At 54.1% G+C, this 9,810-nt stretch overlaps 1 protein-coding gene across 1 annotated transcript; it reads right to left on the reverse strand.

The window, feature by feature from the left end:
* Positions 1–746: 746 nt before the first annotated feature.
* SLC16A8 (solute carrier family 16 member 8) lies at positions 747–9,210 on the reverse strand. The gene is made up of 5 exons (XM_005421840.3): positions 9,090–9,210; positions 5,633–5,869; positions 4,993–5,136; positions 3,590–4,453; positions 747–1,515 (listed from the first exon to the last, which is right to left on the reverse strand). Exons 2-5 carry the CDS (start codon positions 5,859–5,861, stop codon positions 1,124–1,126), a joined length of 1,629 nt encoding a protein of 542 aa, XP_005421897.1. The 5' UTR covers positions 5,862–5,869; positions 9,090–9,210; the 3' UTR covers positions 747–1,123.
* Positions 9,211–9,810: the final 600 nt, after the last annotated feature.

Genomic DNA, 9,810 nt, shown 5'->3' on the forward strand with positions numbered 1-9,810 from the left:
TTATAAAAGATCCAGTCCTAAAGCAGATTAGAAGTGCTTTAAGCATGCCAGGGAAGGTTGTCCTCTCTGAATCTAGAAATCCACCACTGCAGCAGGGGGTGAGGGGGTCATGCCTGCTTTACCACGTGCTCCAACACCCTCGTTAGCGGCACTCAGGGACTGGGCCTTGTCCTTCTGCCTTACCTTTGATTCCTTTATGTAAGGAGGTTTTCTCTATTTAAGAGGAAAACACAGGCACGTCTGGTGCCATTCGTGCTCAGTGGATAATCGCTTGGGACATGGTTATTTACCTGCCTTGAAACCCCCGCCCCCACAGGGGCCAAGTTGTTTCCTTCACACGTCAACGGGGCTCACTTGAGCCTAGATAAAGCTGGCTTGGTGCTATTCCTGTCAGCGAGGCTCCGTGCTGTGGCTGCACACCTAATGGCATTAGCCTTTCTTAGGTGTCTTCCTGTACCTCAGCAGCAGCCTCTAACACAGCGCTTCCCTACTTGGGGAAGCAGCGTCAGGTGTCACTGCCCCAGCTTTACTGTCCACAAAAGATGTGTCAGGCAGAGGTGCTTGGAGCTGGTGGCCTCCTGGCTTGGCAGTGCCCGAGGGAGGTGTTGCAGAGAGCCTGGTGTCTACCCCCATGCTGGTGGCCCCTGGACCTCCTAAACGTGCTGCCAGTGAGACTGACACTATCCAGACCATGGAAGTGGGGTGAAGGAAACACTGACACCAGAACAGAGCGTACCAGATCTGATTACAAAGAGTCTCTAATTGTTTGTGTTCTGTATTGTGACAATGCAGAAGGAAAAGGAGAGTCCTTGGCAGCCTCTTCAGAAGACTTTCTCCAGGGCTGGTTTGAAAGTGAGGAAAGAAGATTATTTTTTTTTTCTTTTTGGTGTTTGGGCTGTTCTGAGCCTGTGTTGTACCAGCATGGGTGCAGGATGCAAGCAGACGTATCACTGGGTAGGTTGTGGACATATGTACATCGGGACCAGCTATTCTTATACCTCTCCCTCTTCTTTCTTACATCTGCCTTTGTCCCAGCTTTCTGCTCCCCGCATCCCACCTACCCTGCCATGCTGAGGTGCTTGCACACAAGGCCAGTTTTATACATCCCTGTTCTCTGCCCTGGCTAGAAACTGTCCCTCTCCACCATCTGGTCAGCGTTGCAGCCGTCCCGTGCCAGCACCTCCCCATCCCCTGCGGGACAGCCGCCTCCCTCCCCTCGCTGCTCCTCTGCCACATGGTTCGCCTCCTCGCTGGCCATCACCACGGCGTTGTCGGTGCTGTGGGCCGGCTGGTGGTTGTCGCTGCTGTGCTCCTCGGCTTCCTGCACGTCGGACTCCGCTTCCTCGGTGTCGCTCCCCGCTCCCGCAGTGGGGTTGTTCTCGGGGGGAGGCTCCTTCTTCCCTCGGTTCAGGCAGCAGTAGCTGGCCACACCCAGGAAGAGGGCGGAGAGCACGACCTCTGAGCCCGCCAGGTAGAAGATCACCTCATAGTTCTTGAGAGCATCGACCAGGCGGCCTGGTGGTTGGAGAAGACATGAGATGGTTAGAGAAGACATGAGATGGTTAAATTCAGCCCACGCCCTCCTGCATGGACAGCCCAGTGCAGGGGGGCAACACCTGCATTTGGCTGAGGACTCGTTCCTCAAGGGAGCAGAAAGAAGCCTGAATACCTAAAATCACCCTGGGTAAGAGCCACACTGTACTTCCAGGGAAAGTATGGTAGCATTGCATGGTTGGTGTTTTCCCTTGTTTGGACAAGCTTAAATAATTGTAACACCTTCATGGTGGGCCATCTTCTACTTGCCAAGGTGGGAAAAGCCTCTCATGATTTGGATTGGCCAGTCTCAGAAAAGCAAGTTTGAGAGGCATTGCTGTTTCTTAAGCTATTATGTCAGGAAAACATTCTGAAGAGAACAACAAATTTCTCTTTGGCAGAGAAATCCCTCTGGTTGGCCCACACCTGATGATTTCTGTGCCAGAGATATTCTCAATATATTTTCTGAATCCACTGAGGCTGGCAATGGAGGAAGAGTTCCCAGTCCTTGGTGCTGGGGAGCACGACCAGCTGCCTTGCTGCGGTCAGGATGCAGCCGTGGAACCGCGCTCTTCTCCCGAATGCACGTGTGACCCCAGTCCCTGCTGTGCTACAGCAGCCAGCCCCAGGACACGCCGAGGTGCCTCCTGGAGCAGTCATGGGAGGCACGTGGTGCATTCCTGGGCAGGTGAATGCGGCCCTGTTCAGCCAAGCCGGATGGCGAGCAAGGAGCCCCAGCGCGCGTGCGTGTGCGTGTGTGTGTGTGCAGCTTATCCTGTGCCAAACCCCCTCGGCCCCACGGAGTGGGAAGCAGCTCAAGAGGATTACACCAAACAAAGCCACTTTGTTCACCCCCCTTCTCCCAGCTGAGCACTGTTCTCCCCAAGTCCAAGCTGTCAGAGCACTTGAGCTTCCTGTGCCAGGGGGTCCTACAGCCCCCAACACAACCTGGCTGCCCCCAGCGCGGTTCTTCGGTGACCCCGCGCTGTCTGTGTGCCACTGTACATGCACACAGCACCAAGGCACAGCTGAGCTGAGGCAGGAGGGCTGAGAGATTCCCTTGTTAGCACCCCACTGGTGGGCCTTGCTGCTTGGGGCAAGGTGCTGGTAAATCCCCCTCTTCCCCAGTGATCTCTCTGCAGCTGCCTCCAAGACACATATTTCTTGACCCTGCCTTGGCTGGGACTGCCGACTGCCCCACACTTATAAAGTGAGACATGAATTATTGTTAGCATTTAAGAGGGTCCTCTCTTGGCTGCCAAATTTTACTTGAGAACTGATTGGAATTGCTGAGGGCGGGTTTTACTCATAACTGGTGGTTTGTGCTGAGGAAAAGACCATTCACACAAAGGGCTTCAATGATGGGCTTTAGCCTGTGTGGTACAGCTGAAGGAAGGGAGTGCAAGAAACAACAGAGTGGTTCCTGCCTGGGGATTTTCCATAGTCTTGTCCCTGACTCTTCCTTGCGAATCAGGAAACTGCACTTTGTTTGGAAATGAGCCTTGGGCATGATTTGGCTTTCTCACATGTGGTCAGACACTTAACATTAATCTACACCAACCTCCATACAACAGCCTGTTTTTATGGGCTGTTTTATGGGACCTTACCAGGGGCTGTAACCTAGACTAGACTGGCTGAAAAGCTGTGAGTGTCTTAATCCTCTTAGAAAAATTACCAGCAAATGCCTCAGGGGACTGTGCTAACTGTTTTGACTTGACTGACAGCAAAACACCTGTGCCTTGGAATTGGGATCAGAACAAATTGAGATCATTATTCAGTGCCAATCAAAAGGCCATGGACACCAAGGAGAATTTGAGAGACATTTGCTTTGTCTTAATGAAGACTCTCAAAGGTTTGTCTGCAGCATGTGCCTGACCCTATCCTTAACATGATTCTATGCAACATTTGCAGTGAAGGCAGAGATCAGCTCTCAGCTTCTAGAGCAAATTTGAACTTGAGAAATAGGGTCTTTCTTTAAGTGCAGTGTCCATGCCCGGTACCTGCAATTCAGTGGAGCAGTGGCAGCCAAAAGAGCCACCTGCAGCAAGACACGTACCTGCAGAGGGTGGGCCGATGAGCACGGCGAAAGCCTCGATGAGCAGGACCAGCCCGATGGCGCTGGAGAACTTCTGGGAGCCGACGATGGCCATCAGCACCTCAAACTGCAGAGCCCCCACCATGCCGTAGGAGATGCCAAAGAAGACGCAGAAGATGACCAGCCCCGTGTAGTTGCTGGCCCTGGCACTGCAGATGTCTGTCAAGCCGTTGAAGAGCATGGAGAAGCTGAACAGATATGCCACGTGAGGGCGGACCCACTTCAGCCCTGCCACCATGCCACAGGCTGGGCGGGCAAAGATGTCTATGAAGCCGATGATGGAGAGCAAGAACGCGGCCTCGGTGTCCGGGACGCCTGTGTCCTTGGCATAGTTGACCAGCAGTATGGGGGGCACGAAGAGACCCAGGACCAGGATGAACTTTGAAATTGTGTAAATTATAAACCCTCGGTTGGAGAAGATACTAAAATCCAGAAGCTTCTTTCCTTTCTTGGGCTTCTTCTTGGCTTTCTTGCCTTTCTTGGTTCCATCAGTGGTGCTGATCCCCTCCTCTGACTTCCCTCCTATGGGCAGCATCTCCTTGGCTTCATATTTGTCCTGAGCTTTCCCCATCTTCCTCTTCATGCCCATATCCAGGGGTCTCATGACTGCCCCACAAGTGCAGCAGTTAAGCAGAAGGCCCCCCATGATAAGGAACCCTCCTCGCCAGCCAAACTTCTCCAGCAGCACTTGCCCCAGAGGAGAGAGGGAGGAGAGGAAGACAGGGCTCCCAGCAGCAGCCAGTCCATTGGCCAGAGGCCGGCGCTTGTCAAAGTAGGTGCCCAGCATGATCAGTGAGGGCTGGAAGTTCAATGCCATACCCAGACCTACATGGAAGTGAGAGCCAGGAGTGCAAGAACATGAGATGTGCTTTGCAACAAGCTGAAAACTCCCCTCAGACTATCCTAGTACTGAAGTCCCATGATGGGATCAATGTATTCCTCACAAGCCTCTGTGCCTTCATATTGGTGGATTGCCCCTGCAGAGGATGGGCTAAACCAGCCTGTCCACCTGATGTGGGTTTGAATCAGGTAATTGTGCTCACATTTAGGCAGGACCTGAGCCTTACACAGGAATTCTGCCTCTTTCCCCTGCCACTGTGTACTGATGCTTTCTACCACAGTCGCCATGATCGCTGAACACCACCACAGCTTTCTTCTGTCTCTCAACCACAGGCCCTGGCTGTGTAGATCCAGCAGATGCATCCCTCACAGATGCAACATTCAGGACTAGGTGCTTCCCACAGCATGTGCAAATAGGCTGGGGAGACCTGGTACTAGACATGGCAGTGCTAAAGGGAAATACGACATGGTTTTGGCTCTCCACAGGTAAGTCTGTGTTGCCCCCCAGATCCCGGGGCTCTCACCTGTCAGCACACCAGCTGTCAAATAAAGCTCAATGATGTTGGTGGTAAAAGATGCCAGGATCATCCCAGCAGAAGCTAGCAGCCCGCCAATGAGCATCACGGGCCGGCAGCCAAACTGGTTCACCATGATGCTGCATACTGGTCCTAGGAGGAAGCAGAGGAGACAGAGAAGGTGACCAGGAGGAGACAGGACAGCTGGGAAGGGGCAGGCAGCCCAAGCAGGGCTCTCAGGGAAGATGAAAGTGTAGTGATGGAGCTCACTACTTGGCTGCTTGGGTACACATCTGTTGGGCCTGGCCAAGGGAGAGGAGCTGGTGGTGTGCAGGCTTCTGTTCCACCCTGCCTTTGGACCCCTATTCCCTGGCGCTTGGTGTGATAGGAACTGCAGCAGTGGGAGCAAACCCTGTATCAGTTGTCTGGGATGTAGGTGGGGTGACCCCTGAGGTCTCCTGGGGCAGAAGAAACAGGGATATGAGATGCAGAACACTTCCAGAAAAGAAGTGGGAGGACAATTGTATTCTGCATCGTGGTTCGTGACCAGGCCAGTGAGCATGAGGAGAGTCCATGGGGACACGGTCTGGGCCCATGGCAGAGTGGGAGAGGTGTGAGTTGAGGCGGGGGAAGTGTGTCCAAGCATCACCTGTCCCATAGAGCATGGCCAGCATGATGGAAGAGATCCAGGCTGTGTCACTGTAGCCCACATGGAAATCTTTCATGAGCTCCTTGAAGTAGACACTGACGGCTTTGGGGAAGGCATAGGAGAAGCCGGTGATCACAAAGCAGCCAAGGAGCACAATCCAGCCCCAGCCACCATCCGGGGGCTTCACAGGAGCCGGGAGCTGCCCTTCTTCTGGGTCAGGTCTCCCCATCTTCTAACCTGGGAATGGAAAGGCAGGCCGGGAGGAAGTAGGGAAACAGAGAAAGTCCACTGGTGCTGCAAGAAGAGCAGAGTAGAGCAGAGCAGAGGAGCAAACATTTACTGCAAGGTTTCTCTCCATGCCCACGGTCTCCAGGCTCTGAGAGGCTCATCAGGGGCCACATCTGCTCTTTGCACCCTGATCCTGCCAGGTGAGGTGAGATTGCTTTGGGGTGTGAGGTCATGCCTCAGCTGGGCAGAGGTGGGAAGCTCCCCCTGAGACAGGGGCAGCCCAGAGCTCCATAACCCCTGGCCAAACACAGCCAAGCATTGTCACAGCTCCCACCTGAGCCTGGAATGCTGCATCTGGTGCAGCATCAGGATCTGCAGCACCCCCCTTGCCTACAGATGGGGCGAGGTAAAGACCAGCAATGTGAACCCTTTTTGCTTCCTAAAATCTGCCTTTGTGCCTCTCCCATGCTGGTCTGCTAGTGGGGAGTCCTCCAGGACCTGCCCTGCCACAGAAACCTCCAGCAGTGAGGCAAGGAGATCCATTAAGCCTTCTGTTCTTCCCTCTGGGAGGCCCCAGTGCATGGCACTCTCCTTCTCCCTCCCCTCCCTGCCCTCAGGGGCCAGATTTCCGAAACAGGTGAAGGGGGAGAGCACAAAAACCCGGTGGTTATTTGCATGCCAGAGAGATTAGGGCTCTGTACATACACGGAGGGGCCGGAACAAAGCCTAAGTGGGGAGAAGGAGGGAATTAAAGGAGATGTCTTGTGAGTTGCTCTCAGGGCTCTTAAGCTGCCCAGGAATTTTGCTCCAGCTGACTGCTATGGGTATGTTTTTCATTTCTCCCTTAGGTACCAGGTTTCTGCCCCTTCCAGCACCATTGGCCACAGTTTCTTTCTCAACCAGGATTATTTCCATCATTGGCCACGGTTTCTTTCTCAACCAGGATTATTTCCACACCTGCATGCAAAGGCATCGCTGGACTTACACTACAGATGCTCCCAAGTAGATTAGACAGGCATTCTGAACGCCTGAGCTGGGCTTTTTTGGTCTGGTTTGTCTCCTATCACTGTCTGGTGGCAGCACACTCCTGGCAAGGGTCCTCTCTGCTGCCCAGCTCTCCTGGCTGAAGGGCTGCAAGATGGCAGCAGCGTCCTCATCCCTTGGCACCAGCAGTTGTGGGAAATGCCAGGAGTCACAAATGACTAGAGAGTGCTGAGGGGACAGGGACTGTCCTATGGATGTGACACACATAGCTACAACCCAGGATCTCTGGGTCTGGGTGCATTTCTCAAGGAAGGCCCTGTTCTTGGTGTCCTCCATGCAAAGGGGGTGAGTTGAGCTGATTCCCATAGTTGCTGTTGCTCTGAATGTCAGAGAAGTGCAAATCCTTTTGGCAAAAGTGTGGATGGCACAAGCTGGGGCAGACCCCAGGCAGAGGGTCCTTACTTGGCAAGGGTGGTCTTGCTCCACAGCCACCCCCAGCTGTAGCTCTCCTTCCCCTCTCCAGGGGAAAAACAGAGTGCAGCACGCAGGTGCCTGCCACCACCATGGGCCCCTGCAGCAGAGTTCCCCAAACTTTCAGGATGCTGTAAACCACAAAAAAGGGAGCTGAATCTGGCTCTGAGCATGGACTGGGGCAACTCTTCTGGATGGCTGTTTCCTAGCAGCTCTTGGGTTGAACCACTGGGGCCAGCACAGGCTGCTCTAATCTCTCCCTCCCAGCCCACGTCTCAGGGACTGTGGCAAGGGACAGAGAGGCAATGAACTGAAAACAGGGGCCTATAAAGATATTTTTAAGGCAAGGAATCCCTACAAGGAAGAGAAGAATAATGATACCAGCTACCCATAACTATCTCCCGCTACCCATACCTCCCCCATCTCGTCCTCACTGGTGTTTTCTGGATCACTGGCACCCTGACAGCCGGACTGAATAGCCTCACTCCGTTTCTGCCATTTTGCCCACTGCTCCTGTCCCAGCTCCAGCTGACTGACTAGCTGGATCCAGCTGTACAAAAGATGTGCCAAAGCACACTGATTTCTCAATCAGAGCTGGTGCTCCACCACTGCACTATCTGCTGCACGCAGCTGCTTCAAGTAAGAGCTGCCACCAAGCGTAGCCTGAGGCTTTTTATCCAAGCCCCTCTCCAGCCTTGCTTTTCTTGAGCTCATCCAGCACTGCAAATTAAATGAATCAATCAAACCATTGCAATCCATCTTTCCCTCAACCCTGCTGCTCCCTGCCAGCATCCTAGCGAGAAAATATTTGTGACCTGCTCTTCAGAGATTTTGTAGCGCTGCCTGTCAATGATGAGCCCATGGTATCTGATTTTGAGGAGCCCATTAGACAAATATCTGTGAGTACTGGTTTGAGTTTGGAGCTGGAGGGCACCTCTGCAGGAGCCACTTGCCCTGTGCTACAGAGCTGTACAGCAAAGCATGGAAGCTCTTTTACCTGCCTGCAGCTAGGTGTGGCTGAAAATGACAGGGTGCACCAAAGGAGCCCTCCTGTGGAGATGCCTCCAAGGCCAATATGCCATGGCACACCTTGTAACACCTCAGCTGGTTTATCCCAGCTGTGAGCCAGGCAGCTCAGAGCTGCCTCGTTCCTAACACCATGACACACATGCTTGTCTGCTCACAGCAGTCACACCCCTTATCCTGCTCCTGCCTTTGCACACTCTACAGCTCACTAGCATTCTGTCCCCAGTTAAGGAGCTTTATCCATGGGTAAAAACCCAGTTTGTGAGTTCACATGCACCTAAAAGCTCATCAGCGTGGGCACCTGCCCTTCCCTGTGCATCACAGGAAGGTGGGCCAGAGCAGAACTTGCTGCAGGTGGCTGCAAGAAGCCTTGCACTGACCAGGAGGCACAAGCCCAGACTGGAAGGGTGAAGACCACAGCAGGTTCAGCTGTGGCTGCCAGTCCCTGGACACACACAGAGCACAGTGCAGCCAGTGCTGGATAATGCCCAGAAAATCCCCACTGTGCTAGACAAGCTGCACCCAGGAGGGTCCACATAAATGCTCTCAGTGTCTCTATGCAGTACAGATAGGGTGAGGAGTCTATTTATTGAGTGCAAGGCCCACGATTCATGCCACCAGCCTCTCCAACCCACAGACAACCCCCAGGGAAAGCATTTTTTAGAGAATTTAATGAATGCAGGCCCGGGCTGAGTTGTTCCTCTCGGCTGCTGGAGCGAGGGTGCCAGCATCCCTCCACAGCACTGACCTGTGCGATGCAGCGATGGCCTCCGAGCACAAGCTGAGCCTCCAAGGGTTGAGCAGATCCCTCAGCAGTGCTTCCTTCTCCCACTGGCTGGCACTTCCCGGCTCTGGATGAGGGTGCCTGGTTAGAAGGTCCTGCTGGATCTTTTCTCCATGGTGGGCACAGGACAATGCCTGCAGGAATCTAGCACCTGTCGAGCAGTCTCTTGTGCTCCGCTCTTTCCTTTGGAGCAGCTATGTCCTCACAAGACAGCTAATCCCCCTCTCAGCCTGCTTCCCTCCAGTTCCAGTGGTGCCCAGCAGAGCTGTCTGTGGCAGATCTGGGGGCACACCCTGTGTGGGGCACTCCCTTGCCTCCTGTGGGTGCGAGCAGTGTCCCACGGCACCCCCAGTGTGGATGTGGGTCAGGAGCTGCTTATGGCTTCAGGTCAGCAGAGAGCAGAGGGTGCTGAGCGGACAGAAAGCACTTCTCCACTTTTAAGAGGCTTTTCCAGCCAATGGGGACGAGGTGGCTGCCTGCCACAGCCCGAATCCCCTGGTAATCCCGCTGCCCAGGGGCTCCCTGTGTTTTCCCCAGCAGAGCAGGGCAGGGCAGGCTGGCAGGGATGGATTCAGTCGGAGGGACCGAGACAGGAAAAAGTGGGGTGAGGGTGAGGGGGTGTTGGGTGCTGGGGAGGGAGGCAGTGGAGGAGGAGACCATGTGCCCGTGCTTCAGTGAGGGACCA

The sequence above is a fragment of the Geospiza fortis genome, unplaced genomic scaffold (assembly GCF_000277835.1).
Source record: "Geospiza fortis unplaced genomic scaffold, GeoFor_1.0 scaffold173, whole genome shotgun sequence".
NCBI lineage: Eukaryota > Metazoa > Chordata > Aves > Passeriformes > Thraupidae > Geospiza > Geospiza fortis.